The sequence below is a fragment of the Morone saxatilis genome, unplaced genomic scaffold (assembly GCF_004916995.1).
Source record: "Morone saxatilis isolate NCDOM2014 unplaced genomic scaffold, NCSU_SB_2.0 Contig15, whole genome shotgun sequence".
NCBI classification, from domain to species: domain Eukaryota; kingdom Metazoa; phylum Chordata; class Actinopteri; family Moronidae; genus Morone; species Morone saxatilis.
The window spans coordinates 21,971,136-21,988,249 of NW_023339707.1; the positions used below are offsets into that span (position 1 = coordinate 21,971,136).

A 17,114-nucleotide genomic window follows, 5' to 3' on the forward strand; every position below is an offset into this window, starting at 1 on the left:
TCCAGAACCTATCCTGCATTAGTGCTGTAGACAGTTCTTTAATAAATGTTATACAGTAGAGGAAAATCAATATTGTGTATTTTCTACACAAAACTTGTTTCTCTCAAATGACTTGTGAGGGAGCCCTCTGACATCTGAAACAAGAAAAAAAAAAACAAACAAGCATTTTAAAAGCAATTCCTTTTAGCATGGAACAGAGTGGCAAATAGTAACAGTACGTCTCAAAAGGATAAAGGTTGTAGTGTTTTTTATGTGCATGATGAGGAGGATTTTTATGGGCAGCTATTATGTGCACATGTGGCTGTAATTAATTATTTTTTACACTTTTACTCTTGGAATGTGGGTTTTAAGCCGTCACCAAAGCTTCCAGCTGTTGTGGTGTCTTTGCACTGTCAACTCAAGGCCTCCATAGGATCAACACCCGTGCACCCCCAACAGCCCCTGTTCTGTCCTTAATCAAGCTGGGTGTAATTGGTGTGAGCATGGAGGCCTGATTATCCTTGGACTAGCCACAGCACTTCAACAGAACCCCTCACCTCTCTTCTCAGGGCCTGCCAGGCTTAGGATTGGATATTGATGATTGGGTTGAACCACTGACTGACCTCAGTTTCACACTGCAAAAAACACCTTGATAAATGTATTCTCATTTTCAGTTTTAATAGAGGGATAAGATTGCCCCTTGCTTTCAATGCAGAGTTGTTTTTTCTTTCAGTGTTTTTGTTACTATGAGAGAATGCCATTCCTTGTGGGTTGATGTCAACAAGCTTGATGAGATGGCTCCGCCACAACACTGAAGAGTGGATTTGTTTGGGTTTAAGAGACAGTACAGTAGAGGGATTTTGTGAGTTTAGGAAAAAAGGACCAGAAAGAGGGGCGAGCGCGAGAAAAAGACAAGGGAGATGTGGCCGCTGTCCTTAGGAAGAGCCTCAGTGGGATTACTAGAGCAGATTAAAGAATGGCCGGTCAGGGAAATGGCTCAGCCATCCATGTGCAGTTAGGCTGGACACAGGAAACACAGGCTGCACGGCCACTGTGGGACTAAGAGACTCAGGGGCATGTAGATTTCATTGGTTTTCATTCATTCAGCAGCAAGTATTTGCTCTTCTTTTGTGTCTTTGTCATTAGACCCGCTCAAATATACACACACACACACACACAGGAACACATGCGCACACACACACACACACACACACACACACATCTACTCCTTCCATGCTTTCCCTCTCTCTCTCTCTCTGCTGGAATGGGTATTGTGTTCATGATCGATGTGCCTCATTCCAGTGACGTGGTAGCCTGGCTAACTCTCATTAAAAATGGATAGGGTGTAGGGGAGCCATCAGTGCGTGTGCACGTGTATGTGTGTGTGTTTGTGTCTATACATGTTTAAAAGGAGGTGTAGGTGGCAGGAAGTCCCAGAGGTGCCAGCTGTTTGCTGAAGGTTTCGAAGGTTGGGGAGAGTGGTGGTGAATGTGGGGGTGTTCCTGAGGTCAGAGCCAGGCCTGTTGCCTTGGCAACAGCTTGCAAAAACGCTTCCTCTGCATTACTGGTGACGGTGGGATTTTTCTCTTTCTGTTGCTTTCTTTCTCGCTCAGCATGGCGAGGCACATCTGGCACCGCAGAGACTAAGTCTCAGAACACAAAGCAGTGGGCCGTTTCTACTCAACTCTGTCCTCCTTTATATACCTTTTTTTCCGTCTTTCTTTTCCTGTCCTGCCCTTGTGCCCCCATCCATCACAGAGGTGCAGTGAGCATGGCTGGGTCTCAAGGCAGCAAGGCAGAGGAGCTGTAATGGAGTTACCATTCACAGGTGGCCAGAAATAAATATCGAAAATATGTACAGTGGGAATTTTATCCTCTGGCCTTTTTTCTTTATATGTGAGAAAGGCAGCAGCATGTTTATTGTACAATGCCCGCACCTCTAGCTCTCTGTGACGATACTGTCACCTTTCTGGTTTTTGTTGTTGTTGAAGTTGTTGTTCTCGAGACACAACTGCAACAAAAATAAGCTATATCCATTATTTATAACAGATACACAATGAAAGTTCTGATGTTGGTGGCCCAGAACGGCAGCAAGAGGTGCCAGTTTGAATTTAGAAGACTTCATTACACAAAAATCATGTTCGGTTACAATAAAAAAAAATGCTATTTTCAGAGCACTGCTCATTTTGTGATTTAGGTTGATAAAAACTTTGCATGTTGGCATGAAAATATTGCCCAGTGATACGTTATGATTGGGAATTAATTCTAGAGCCCAAATCCATAGCTATAGGTTTCAGTAACAGAGGCTACAGTCCTGCATTAGTGAAGGCTTGGCAGTAATAATGAAGGCTGAAGCCTATTCAGCATGATCCTTTGAAAGAGAGGAAGCTGTTGTTTTAACCCGCGGCTGTCAGTCAGTCACCCATGTTGCTCCAGTATGCGACTCCACTATAGCCCCTCTGGTTGAATAACCCCCCGCTAAGGTCATCTTATGCGGGAATTTTATTAGCATTCATTTACCAGAGCGCAGTACTTCTCTCTGACAACGTTCGGTCTAGCTCGGGTCAGCTATGAGTATGAATGTGTTCTTGGGAAACAGAGACAGAGAGCAGAGAAAGTTGGAGGCAATATCAGATCACATGCAGCGCTTCTTTGTCTTTCTTGAAAACACAGGAACAACAATCTGCACATCCGTTATGGCGCTGTGCATGTGTGCGTACAAACACACACACACATGCACACACAGTGGGAGAAGGGGCTTCATTGTGCAGCCCTGCTGTGTTGAGTGACTGTAGCGTGTGCTGGGCAACAGCTGCTGTGATCCCCCGCAACCCTCCCTCACCCCGCCGCCCCCCCCTCACCTCCACTACTGGCCCATGCTGATCTAAACATCAATATACTCACACACACACAAGGACACATAGGATATATACAACACAGAGGTAAACACACGTTCTCCATTATTCTGTGCTTTTTCAGTTCTCAGGTTTTCGCTCGCCTGTTTACCTCGCTGTCCTTCTTCCATATTACCCCCTACCTTTTCCTGTGTTTCAGTCTGAATCAGCTGACAGCGTGCTGTGTCTGTCTGTCTTTAGACACCGCTCCATAAGGGACAGCCCCAGCTCCCCCCACTTCTCTCTGACTTTCCCCCTGCTGACAGCTGTCTCCACACTGTAACCCTTTCATGGATCTGGGCCTCTGTGAAAGTTATACTATAAAGTTTCACCAGCCGCGCACATGTTTTGGGAAGGATCTGAAGGCTTTTTTGGGTGAAGAGGGATTCAGAGACTTTGAGCTACATACACAGACTGAGTTGACTGTTTCCCCAGCCAAGTCTCACTCCTGGTGGGCTTGTTTGTCATCAGTTGCGGCTTCTGCTGCTGATGTGACCCCGTCTGCAGCTCATTACAGCATGCCACCTGTTTGTCCCGAAGCTAGGCGAGACACACACACACACATACAAATAGAGTTTGTTGAGGTGACAGGGGGTTAATCTAACAGGAGTGTCCATGGCGGAGCTGCCACACAGCACAGCGACTGTCAGCGTCCCACCGTGTCAATGGTTTTCTTTGTCCCCTGGGCCCGTCTTTCTGTTGCCGCAGGGTTTAGGACCAGGCAGACAGGTGGAGGGTTATTGAGCTTTTGGGGAGCAAAGACAAAACAAAAGGGAAAAAAATCGCCTTGAACACATATAGCTCAGAGTTTTAACAGCAGCTGACAGTTCTGCCGACTACAACTTTTCTTAGGCCCTGCAATTGCTGGCACATGTTACAAATTTTGCTGTCAGCTGTTTTTTTTTAATTTGATTCATTGTAATAAAGAAAAGCCTTTGATGGACACCCAGCTGTTATCTCTTCCTAGCTGACAGTTAATTCCAGCTCATGGTGCTAACAGCAATTAATATCACCCAGTTGTGGGCGATTTGCACAGGGTTCGAAAAACACTTAAATGGTGTTATTTGCACCTTTCATTCACTCCCCCACATTTTGCAGAAGAGCCACTTATTAGGCATTGATCTGAGCCTGAGGTTTGGAGCTGAACAGAGCACACACTGTCAGAGTTTGCTGTCATTATCCAACGAGGCAATTGCCAGGAAATTGAAAGACAGACAGGACTGAAAATTAATCTGTGTCAGACTCTGAAAAATAATTTTCCCTCGCTCTTCTTGTGTTGCATTATGTGGCAGGGTGTGTATGTTTACTCCTGCTGACACAGTGAGATGCAGGTGTGAGCAGGACAGCCCCACGGGACACTTAAAGACTATACACACATACGTACCTCCGGATTTGAAAGACCGTTGTGCTGTACAAACAGACCGAGGGCCATGTTGTTGAGCTGAAACTTGCCTGCCAGACACACAGACACAGCTAGATTTTCACACACACACACACACACACACACACACACACTCATATATAACAGAAGGATGAGTGCATGTAATGTAACTTAAAACAGGCCCAGTCTGTGGATCACACAACAACTCAGCTGTTATACACGAAATAGTAAGCTAGCTAGTCTAGTTGAGGTGATGCATGTTTTATTCTTGTGTTCTTTTGTGTGTTGTGTTCATGTAAATTCTCAACCCTGTATTTGTTTAAGCTGTGTAAGGATATTTGTTTTTTATTCAAATGACTGCAGTCCAGCAGCCCTGTGTGGATTTGTGGGTGTGGAGTGTGTTTGCTTTGCACTGAAAGTGCTTATACAAATTTTTAGCTGTTAACATTTTTCAAGTTGGGCTTTGAAATACCAGTTTTACTCCATTTATTCATATGTTAAAACATACAGCACACCCGTAATATTTTTTTTTTTTCAGTTTTGCAATTATGCTGCAGTGTTTAATTTGTAAAAGTTTGTAAAGTTGATCTACACTTTTTTACTTTTTCTACTGCAGTTATACTTTTCTAATAAAGTTTTCCTTGTCATTGTTACTTCTTCATGGCGATTTCACATTTTGTAATCAAGTTGGACTTTGCACATGTTCTTGAGAAAGGCATCTGTCGCTGTTCCTCCATGTGTAGGTGTGTTTGTACAAGCTCAACCTAGGTGGACAGATGCCCTGATACAGACAAGACCCCATTGATGGCAGAGAAACAGCTTTCTCTGGCCAACTGATCCCACCTGCTCACTACTGTTTCTTTGGCTTAAGATAAAGGCAACAGTTGCCTGTGCAGTTGACATCTCACACACTGACATACAGGGGGCACAGTGCACCCAAACATTTGAGGCACATTTTGCAATACATCAGGTCAACATTAAACAGTAACATTGTAATACGTACACTCAGAGGAACCATGTGTAACATATTGTAACATAGAATTATTATATTAAATATTACCAATGAATTAAGTGTTTTGGGTTTTTTGTTGTTTAATATATGTGGAAAAGTAAATACCATTATCTATTGGTGTGTGACTGAATGAGCATTCCTTTATTACACACACACAGACACACACACAGACCCAGAGGATTCTTTTTGTGCATCTTGTAATGTGTGTCATGCTGCATTGTGACCCTGATCCTTTCATGTGCTTTCAGGTTACCCAAGTTCCCATTGAGTCCTGTGAGCAGTACGGGACCTGTGGAGAGTGTTTGAGCTCTGGAGACCCACACTGCGGCTGGTGTGTCCTGCATAATATGTAAGTATCCCTCAATCATCATCCAGTCAGTTTACAGATACTTCACATACAGGCTCTGGCATCTCCTAAAATGGCCCTCAATTGCCCTTCTCAAAGGCAGGCAGGTTTTCTCTTAGTGTTTATCTCAGATCAGTTTGAATTTGAGGAGAGGAGACAGTGTCTGTCTTGAAACGGCAGTTGTGCCTTAAAGGAGCAGAGCTGGTTCAGGGCTACTTGCCGCAGCCATTGCGACTGCTGCCCTGTTCTGACATAACTTGATATTAACAGGAAATGAGTCCATTCAGTCTGTGTATGACTTGCTGGAATTTGAAAAGACAGACCAGAATAGACCAAAGAGACTTATTAATTGACTAGTTCTTCTGCATAGAGCTGTCATATATCTATTGTTCTGAGTGTTTAATGGACATGGTGTGAATCTGATGGAGTCAATCTATATTTATTGGGCATTTTTTGAGCAAGTTAGGGAAAATCTACCTTCCACTGTAACAACAGCAGCCCTACAGATAAGCATAGAAGTCATGAGTGACACCTGCTGGAGCTGAAACATTACTGCAATAGAACAAACTTCTAAAGCCAAGTGGGAAAAAAACAATAGAAAAAAGAAAAGAGCTTGAAAAAACATGTATATTTATTGTTTTTGGCTATGAGGTATTCATTGTTGTACTGACTTAAGTTAGATGAAATGATGGAGAGGGTATATTGAGGACAAAAGATGAATACAACACACTACTAAAGAAGCTGAGAGTCTTCTCCGTCCCTTTGTTTTTTAAGCACACATACTCTCATCAGTCTGAGCTTCTTCTTAGCTGCTGTCTTGAATTCCCCACTTACGGCCCCTCCTAAATGCAGCCCCTCTCTCTAAAGGTATAGCTGAATATTTTTGTGTGTCAGAGCCCCGCCGCAATCATCATTATCGTGATGGCGGCCCTGACAAAGTGCACTTAAAGTAATTTGCATCACTCCAAAGCTGGGACAGGACAAATAATTGCCTAGCGACAAGGTAATTCAGCATGTGCCTGCAGAGGTGCGGGAGGGGCTGGCTAAAGCTCTGTATTCTCTGCAGTTTGCGTGCCTTCACACAGGGATCATTTACCACAACATTAGCCTCTGCGCTAGGCTGTTAATCATATGCTTCTGTGTAGGTGTGGTAGGGAATGGAATAATTCAGGTTTGTAGGAATTCGAATCCACAACGAGGTGGTGTTGCTAAAAGGTGAATGGGTTTTGGAGCTGTTATGGTGGAGGCAGCTGTGAGGAGGAAACAGCTGTTTGGTGTGTAAATGTGTGTGCAAGGGCTTGCGTCTGCATGCATGTGTGTGTGCATGTGTGCATGCACATGGGTTTGATTTTTGTGTACATGCACAAACACTCGTGGGGACTGCTGTACTCTACAGTGGGGAGAAAAGGTCAGCACCCCGATTCACGTCAGATCAACCATCTGTTCTCTCAACACAGCAGACCCTCGTACCACCTGTCTCTGGTCCTAATACCCCTTTCTCTGTCCTGACCCTGCAGTGAGTCTGGCAGGACCCCTGTCAGCTCTAGCTAAGTTACTGCAGAGGGGGAAATAAGTTTAATAAAGAATATTTCGCTTTTCTTGATGCTGCTCATGTGGACTTCTACGGAGTTCTATGTGCATTTTAAATGTGTACATGATTACCAGAGGGGGAATGCAAAATATCTAATAAAGAATTGGCTGAGGTGGACAAGTTGGCATATGGAAAAGAAAAAATGCAATAAAGTGGCAGAAACAGATTTATCGACTGAAGGGAAAGCCTTAATGTCATACAGCCACTCACAGTTACATTGCCTCTCCACCAGAAAATCTCCAAAAAATAAGGCAAAAAAACACCTCAGGGTATGCATAGATAGATAGAAAGACAAAATAATTAATAAAAAAATAATACAAATGCCATCTTATGTGGGAAGCAGCAATGAAATGTGATAAGTTGCAGGTGCTCAGTTAATTATGTAATCTCGTCAAATCCTATTGAACTACTGTACTTGCAACATAGCTGGTGGAAACGGTTAGATAATACCTGTAAAGCTGAAGGCTTTGCTACATTTATTAAGTTAGCATGGATGTACAGATAGTAGAAGGAAGTATCTGTCAAATGCTGCTGGAGAAAAGCAGCTGCACCCTTCTGGTGAAGAGCTCCCATCATCCCACACACACAAAATTAAATTTCTTGCCAGCCGTAGTGCCATCCACAGCTGTGATCACTACTGCTTCCTTCTGCCCCCTTTTCCCTCCGTTTCTCCAGTTCTTCATCATCCATCCCTAAGCCATTGTTGATTTTATAAAATTATCTTTCCCCCGTTTCCCATGTCTGAGTGTACCTCCCTCACTCCCCCCACCATAAAGCTAGCATCTCAGCTATGCTGTTCATCTCCTCTCAACGCGTCTCACTACTGCGCTGTCTCCCATTTAGACACTCTTCCCTCTGGAATCAGCTCTTCTACACTCCAGAGATGGTTGGCTTGCCACACATAAACACCCCTTGCTTTGATCACCCCCTCCCTCCTTTTACAGCTGCCATCCACAATATCCATCCTCTTTTCCTCTCCTCCAAACACTGTGTCCCCCTCCCCTTTTTCTTTATGTTTGTGCGTGTATACTCACTGAAGTGCAGCATTCTAAGGTGGCTAATTGGGAACATAGAGGGACATTAGCTTGGTTTGCGATGATGAGGAGAAGAAGAGAATGTGAGGGAGGCAGAGTGAGGCGGTGAGCTGGCCAGGAGTGGCGTCTCTGTCTTCCCTGTCTTTTTACTCTCTTTCTTCTTCCTCTGATTCAGTGTGGTGTGAGACTCTAAAGTCCTTTAATTACCAGCAGCTGCTAGGCATCCACTGAATGCATGAAGAATGAGAGGGGAAAAAAGAGAAGGGATAAGAATGAGGGGAAGAGAATGAGAGAGAGAGAGAGTGTTTGATGTTGCACACTCATCGGCCCACAAAACCGAGCAGCATTTTGATTGCAGCTCAAAGGGAGCTCATCATCTCGAGCGCTCTTCAGTCGCCGTCCTGTGAATGGGTAGTTCAGCCTTCGTCTGACCACAATCCAAAAACATGGAGCTATGGTGACGCTTTTTCTCTTGTCGCTCACTCTCTCCCTTAGCCTGCTTCTTGCCGCTGTTAGATTAGCTCTCTAATCATGCCCAAAAGAGGCTTTTCCATCTCAAAATGTCCCACATCACTCTGTTCTCCCTCCATCCTCTCATCTCGCGCCGAAATTCCAGGAGAAGACGAGAGGTTCTGTTGAGATTTGTCAGGATTAGTCGCTACTCTGACTTCTGTCCAAGGGCTGAGACTGGACAAGTGATCCAGGGCCAAGGTCAGCAGTTAACCAGTAGAGTGAGTTTCTCTAAGAAGTACTATTTATTAGAAGAATTACATTTCGACTGAAGTAGTGAATGATGATAGGTTGTAGTTATGTAATATGTACATAGGAAATTCTGTTCACTGTGTCAAAATCAGCACTAGTTTGTTGTGTGGATGACAGCTTAGGGCTATTGGTGTAGTAGGCCCCAGCAGAGAGTGAGTCAGCATTTGAGGGCTGCTCTGAGCAGAATAACATATCACTACTACACTGTGATACTGTATTGTATTGTACTGTCAGTCTGCATGTGGCTGAACTGCTCAGATCTGTTTCAGTAACAACCCACACAGCAGCCTGAATGGCACAGCTGTCCACTTTTCACAAATCTGTGTTACAAGCTTAAATGCTGTCAAACTGACTTTCAACAGGAAGGAGTCAGGCTTTTGGACACAGCCAATTTAATAGAGTGATCTTATTTCAATGTGAGCGCAGGATTTAAGAGACAGAAAATAGTAATTTATTTTCTTGTAGAAGGATACACTTGTGCTACTATTTACCTTTTGCCACTAAAAATAACATCATGCGTTACAGCCCTATTTTTCTAACTACAACTGCTTCTTTAGACTGTTTATGCGGTTACGAATGAATCCGACCATAAAATCTCCTCTAATTTACCAATGGCAACAACAATTAGCCTAGCAATGAAAATGGCTGCTTCAGCCCATTGTGGATGTCAGACTGTGTGTCTAATGGCCGACTCATCAGCTACAGCCACAGTTAGCAGTCAGAGGGAAGCTGCATCCATCTTCCCAATTGTGCCTAATGAGATATCGATCACGAACATGCAGGTCTATCAATATTTCCATAGATTCCTGGCACATAGAGCTAGTATAGGTTGACTACACGATGGCTTATACTGCACCAGTGTGTAAAGTATGAGTGAGCAGGCTACATATTACAATTAATGATCCTAAAAACCCAGTGGGTATGTATCTCTTGCTTGCTCACTTATTTTATTTTTGAGACGCTTCCATCCCTGCACTTCTTTCTCTGCCTTTTGTTCCCTTTTTCTCTCTGCTCAGCCCACTCAAGTAAAGCTATAGCTTGATGCAGAGCACTGAGCAATGGTCTCTTTGTAAATCTTTTTTTCTCTTTATCTCCTCTCTCTTTCTCCTTTCCCCTACCCTCACTCAATATCTTAAACAGAGTCTGACACACTATGGCTTGAAACTCTATATGTGTGTGTGCACATGTGCCTGTGAGTGTGATTCACTGTTGACTCTAGTTTACACTACAATACCTTCAGAATCTATGTGAAGATGAAGTAAGTGTGTTGTGGCCATACTGTGTCCTGTTGCCACTGTCCTGCAGTGACATTATCAGTCGCCACAGGAGACACACCATGAGTTGCTGTGGTTGATTTGACCCCTGACATGAACTCAAAGTGCGCCCTCACATGTCATCATAAGCCCACACTGCAACTTGAGCTGCTGAAGTTTACCATCTGTGTGGTGGTTTGAAATTGAAAACCCTGTTTTTTTTTGCCTGTGTTTCTTTTATTCCTCCTTCACTTGCCTTCTTACCTCCTGTGGTCTGCATTTAAATGGATATTCTCACACTTTAGGGATGCAGCAGTAAGAAACAAATGCCCTGAATCACTCAGTCTGAGGATAAAACACTGAACAGAGGAGGTAGTGTGTGTGTAGGCAGCCCAGCGCAGCCCAGCCCTGCACATCACTGCTCACCTAATGATTCCTCTTTTCACGTTGGGGAACCAAAGTCCCAGTGCAGTCAGTCTTCATACATGTTAACATTAACATGTGTTTCTGTAGAAATGCAGAGTCCCCAGTGAGGGTTCCATTCAACCAAATCAAATCATGCCAGGGATTCTCAAACATAACGGTTACCACTTATTCTTTTTCAAATATTCAATATATACATAGTTGATTCTTTCTGTATCTACATCTTCCCACCCTATTCCTTTTTACCCCCCAACCTGCCACCAAAGCATCTCTGCTCTCCTCTCATTTTCCTTTCTGTGTGGCGTTTTGTGGTCTGTCTCTAGTGAGGGAAGGAAGGTGATTTTAAAATGGCTCCCCCTCTGTTCTCTCCTCCTGTTTTTAAACATGGTACTCACAGCTAGAGCTGCAATCAGACAGGCCTTCACACTTTCACTGAAGTCCTTAGATGTGGTAAGGGAAGGGGAGGAGGGATAGAAGAAAAGACATCTTTCCCTGTCGCCTGCCTCTCCTGCTCTGCTGTCAAGGGCAGGATGTGTGCATGTGTATGTAAAGGTGTGCATAAATGTGTGAAGGATTTAGTGTGATGGACTATATGTTATTATGCATGTGTATGTGTTTGTTCACATTCATATGGATGCACATTGGAGTGTATTCATTCTCTGTGGCTATGGTGCCCTATGGTATGTGTCTGTGTGTTTTAGTGTGTGCGAATGGGTGTGTGTATTCATATGTCTGGGTGTCTATCAAAGCCTGGCACAACAGAGGCGGCAGTGTAATTGCCTGTCTATGGCAACAGAATAAGAAGCAAGAACTGATGGAACGGACCCTGAAATTTGGCCTCTGTTACCCTCACGCTCGCCCGCTTATGCAGCCACACAACACTGCAAATTACACTCTACATTAGATATAGGTTACTGAATTAGATTACATATGTTGTGTCAAGGCTTGATTTGCACCTGAGAGTTCCAACTTCAACAGTGCAGCCCACACAAACTGCCACTGGAGAAAACAATTTGCTCTCCTTTGCTTTTTATGTTTATGTCTTTTTGTTTCCCCACTCACCTTGCATGACTGTATGAAATGCTGCTGCCACTTACGACTGCATTCATACCCTGCAGCGGAATTGTAGATGCCAGAGAGGAGTAATGATGGAAGTACGAGCAGCTACTTCAGCACCATGGACAGGGCTTAGAGAGCATAACACCCAGGCCGACTGCCTCCAGCAGCCACTGGAGGGAAAATAGCTATGAGCTGCTTATTATACGAGACAGGCTTAAAGAACTGCATGCATTGGTGTTGTCAATGAGTGGATATACATGGAGGCATGTACATATGTGTTCATGTTTGTGGGTATGTGTATGCATGTGTGTGTGTGCATTTCTTTTTTGTAACAAAGAAATCCAGTGTGCGTATCACGTTCTTTAACACCATATTTCTCCGTGTGAGGGCCCCCCCTCAGGAATGTGAGTGATGGAACACAAAGCATCGGCGAAGCTACTGAGTGACAGGCCAGGGCCAGACAGGAGGATAAGGGGAGGGGGTCACGAGGGGGAATATGAGGAAGGCAGAATTCTAGTCAACACTCAGTGGCATGCACTTCAGCTAATGAGAGAGGCAAGGGGTCAGCTTCTAACTACACAGAGATAATGGCCATCTCCTGAAACCATGGCAACAGCAGCCATCCTCCACCCCCTTGCTACGCTCTCATCTTACTTTACCCCACCGAAATGAATTTTGTTAAAAAAAAAATCACATTGAGGAAAATCAATGCAGGGCTTTTTGTCAGTTAATGACCGCCCAGGTTTTTGCATCCGTACCCATACAGCTTGGAGACATGCATAAAACATTGCCGCAGCCCACACCTGAAAGCACATAAAGTGTCCTTTTCTGCTGCCATTGTGGATGTAAAAAAGTGCCAAATTGCGGATGGAATAACACCTTGTCTAAGAAAGGTGTGCTAATTTCAACTTGTGAAAGAGTGACAGAAGGAAGAAACATGGACGGAGAGTGGATCCAGAGAATAAAATGTGGCAAATGCAGCTGTAATAGAGTCAAACTTGTAAAATGAGGAGAGTTCATATCAGGAATAACGATAAAAATGTCACATTTTAAATGTAGAAATAGAGTTACCAAAGTCATAAAGAGGAGAAACCAGGTAATCTTTTCAAATAAAAAATTCAAATCCTGCCACAGTGCCCCCGCTTTCCCAGTCGGAGATTCAAACTACTACACTAATTCTGCACTTTCCTACTCTATGAAATCCCAAGGGAGTACTGTGCATATGAGTGTTTGTATGTGTGTGTGTGTGTCTGCCTGCGTGTGTATGTGAACCATGGTGTGCTTGTGCCTGTTCATGTGAGTCTGCTAGAAATGGCTTGAACTTCTGACAACATAATTACACACAGAGGCTGTGGATGAAGATGTAGCTTAGAGTCAGTATGTGTGAGAGTATGTGGTTAAGAAGCATGATATGGGCCCTAACACACACTGCCACACCACAGATCACACCACGCACACACAGTCGGCAGCCAGGGGAGAATGGACAGGGCTTGTAGTGGCACATCAGCACCATAGACAGTGGCTGACCCATCGGAGTCCAATTAGAGCTGCTGTGACCAGACAGCCAGTTAGCCAGACACACTGCTGGGTTGGATGAGGATAGAGAGCCTTTGGTGTAATAGGCTGCAGGGAGCACACAGTTTTAATAAGAAGGAGGAGGCGGCTGAGTTTTAATGAGGGATGTGGCGGATTGTGGGGGTGTCATGTGGTACTTGATACACTGTCTGACCATTAAGATCTCTTATGAGTGAACGCTGTGAAATTTGCACTAGTTACATGTCCAAAGTTATGCTGTGATTGAAGGTTATAATTTGGGTGTGTAGTGCTTAGTGCTGTGGCTTCGTAGTTGTATTAAATTACCTACTGGAGGCAGCAGTACCGCTGCTGGTGCCACCACTTGTTTCTGTGGTTTATCAGGAATGCATAGCCCACCGGGGGCCATGATCACCTACTATGTTGTAAAACTTTTAGAACTACATGTGACATTGAGTGTCATGAAATGTACATTTATACAAGAGTGAGCTTTGTTTTGTAATTGATGTTTAGGCAATCCAACAAAACAGCAAAATGTCCATATAATGTTATTAATATGCCATATGTCTACATAACTTAGCCAGACTCTAGAGCATGTCACATTTACAGTCTTAATCAACAATCAAAACCCATAAATCTACGTGACTAATACAGACAGCACAAAAACTGAGACAGAAGGAGAAAGGAATCCCAATGCATGTGGTGTAAATTCCAAAGACAGTTAGGGAGCCATCCACATGTCTTAAGACAAAGGTGATGAATCATTGTCATCATCATTATTATCATTATGACATTGTTTAATATAACAGACAATTTATTTGACGATGTTAACTGTTAGTGTTTGGGACATTTTTAATGCGCATCTTTCTGCTTCCTTCTGTTGTTGGAGAGGGTTTTGATTTCTGTTACAAAACTGGCAATTACTTACACACTTTATATTGTCCCACTGCGCAGAATTTATTGCAATATGAGCATTTATTTCTATCTTTATTGTCCTCATTGTTTTATTGTTATTATACCTTTTTTCCACTTTTCATTGTTGATATCTTTTTTCCATTATACCTTTGGCAACACCTTGTGTTGCTATAATATATTCATTTATGGTGTTACTTAGGTTTAGCTATAACTTTGGTAGCAATCTAATCAATTTTTATTTTCTCAGGGCAATAGTTATCTGTATTTTTATGTTCCTGTTGAAAATTAACCCCTTTGTTTCTCTGTCCCTCCTTCTTTTCTCTGTTCAGCTGTTCTCAGAGGAACCGATGTGAGCGTGCAGATGAGCCGTACCGTTTTGCTGCATCTCTCAACCAGTGTGTGAAGGCCACTGTGTACCCAGACAGTATTGCAGTGTCAGAGCCCAGTGTACCTGTAAGTTTACACACACAAACACTCCTCTCCTGCATACAGTACACACACGCACACAAAGTGCCAAACACCTGCAATCTCAACTGCTACTTGCACACATTACAATGAAAAATTAGCTCCTATTTACATATTCTCCTACTCACGTAGAGAGGCAAAGGCAGAAAGATTTTTAAATGATCTCACATAGCAGTTTGCCTAGTCTTGATTGTGGCTGATGCATAAACATTAGATGGGAAGGTTCATAAGAGCTCTACGTGGGCGTTTCAGCGTGCATATGCTCACTTGGTACAGAGCAGTCAATATGTGTGCCAAGACATGTTTGTGTGGGTGGGTGTGTAGGTGTTAAAGTTGTCCGAGTGCAGCTGAGTACAGTGCTGCATTTCCACATGGACTGAGCGAAAACAGGCAGATAGAGCATCAGTGAAAGACTCAAGTTCTAGGGAATGTGTGTACACGTGTGGACACACTTTAGGTCTTTAAATACACACTCTGTTAAGGGTCAGTTTATCCAAAACACAAAAGAAAACACATTTTTCAATCTATCCAAGTCAATTTACTTTTGTAAATTGTATGGACAAGACATGTACATGTTTGCTGTAACAAAAGAAGATGTAGGTTGAAACACTATACTGGGTGGTTCTTTGCTGAGCTATTATTTAAGGGTGCTTTGTGAGCTCTGTATTTACATCTCCAGTACAAGTGTGCACTTCTAGACTATAAGTACTGGCACTCACCTGTCTGTTTATAGAGACTTTAGTTTAACATAATTCCAGGTGAAACTGCTCACAAAAAGGTCTCAGATGTAGGCAATTTAGTCCTACAAACCAAATCCTACTCATAGGTAATGGGATGATGACAGACATAACTACAGCAGACTTCTCCAGACCTCTTCAAATTGCAATATCCTGGTTTGATAGGATAGTTGATAGTCAACACAGACACATACTTATTTTCCTTGTATTTTGGGTAAGATCACCCTTAAATCTAACTGGTTAAACATAAAGATTTTTTTGCTAAATATGACAGTAGCTCTGGCAGTGACTCACCCTGCATCATATGCTATCTCATCCTCAAACTCGCCCTTGGTAGACCTCGCCCTGTTGTCCAGTTTATAAACAGCAGTTTTTTAGACAACATGTTAACAGTTGTTGTTTCCATGTCAGCCATACCAGCAACAGGGTCATCTCACTAGACCATCCACAAAAACACTCACAAAATCATAATTCCACTGGGGCAGGCAGCTATCTCCATGACAACACAGCCTCTTCACGTGGGCAACGGGAGCGATAGAAACACAGAGAAAACAATCAAATTACCTTTATTAAAACTCTGCCACCAATTAGGCTGGTCGTTGCTGCCAAGCTGCAAAAAAAAAAAAACCTCACCACCACCGTCATCATCAGGGAGGACAGGAGAACAAAAAGAGCAAAGGCTAACGCTCTGAGACAAGCTTACTTTCTGTAGCAGCCTTGTTTCCTCTGTGTGTGCATGTGTGTGTGTATGTGTGTGTATTTGCATGAGCAAATTTTGAGTGTTTATCTGTATATGTGTGTCTTGACAGAACGATGAGAGCTAATTAATGTGAGAGGTTACTCAGGGAATTCTACATTGAACAAAAGACATTGATTGCTGTGATTGCTGTAATCAAGGATCTCTCTGACACACCTCAGAGTGAAGCAACACAAACAAGGTGAAAGTAAAACAGGGGAAGACAAGAGGTCCTCAGCAGAAAAAAAAAAGAAATCATCTATCCTCTCAATGGGTACCAGAGTAAGCCAGCTAACGAGGGAGGCAGTGTAGTCAGCTACTGAGACAGTCAGCATCTCTTGAAAGGCCTACAGTTAAGCTGCTCAGCTGCCTTGCCTGTCCCAGTAGCCCCGCGGTGTTTAGTGAGAGGCAGATAAAACAAAGAGAAACTTCAAACGGTATGGCCCAAAAATAACAGCTAATGGAACAAGGCTGTGAAATGCCATGGTGATAATTATCCAGGCTGCCTCTCTTGGCTGGAGAGCCAGATCACACACCCTGTGCGCAGAATACATTTATTTATAGGCAGAGCAGCTGAATGCTACAGCCCCGGTGTCACTGCTCTCCAGAGAATGACTTCAAACGCCTCTATGTGTATCTGTATATGTGTGTTACATTGCATATGTACTGTAGATTGTGTGTTGTTCTGTTTTTGCTTTCGTTTTTTTGTTTTTTGGGGCGGGGTGGGTAGGGGGATTGTATTTCATACATCTGTGTGTCCTTGTGAGGGACAGAAAAAGAAGAAACAAAAATGTTTAACCCAATTTCCTTTATGCTGCTTAGTATTGACCACTGATAGGATCACATTGTCTGTCTGTATGACATCTTCTTCACTCAAATGGAAGATTAAGATCTAAACAGCCTTACTTTCCTTATTATGGTGTTGATAACATTTTTGAGACACAGCAACATTTCTTGGCAAAGTGAATGGACAGCTTTGCCAGTAACAGTGTGT

General features: G+C 43.3%; 1 protein-coding gene across 1 annotated transcript in view; it reads left to right on the plus strand.

The window, feature by feature from the left end:
* The window catches only part of plxna2 (plexin A2), a 158,476-nt gene that overhangs the window by 81,695 nt on the left and 59,667 nt on the right, over positions 1-17,114 (plus strand). The window contains exons 5-6 of the mRNA XM_035656760.1: positions 5,515-5,615; positions 14,512-14,635. Coding sequence (XP_035512653.1) covers positions 5,515-5,615; positions 14,512-14,635 — 225 coding nt within the window. The remainder of the gene's footprint in view (positions 1-5,514; positions 5,616-14,511; positions 14,636-17,114) is intronic.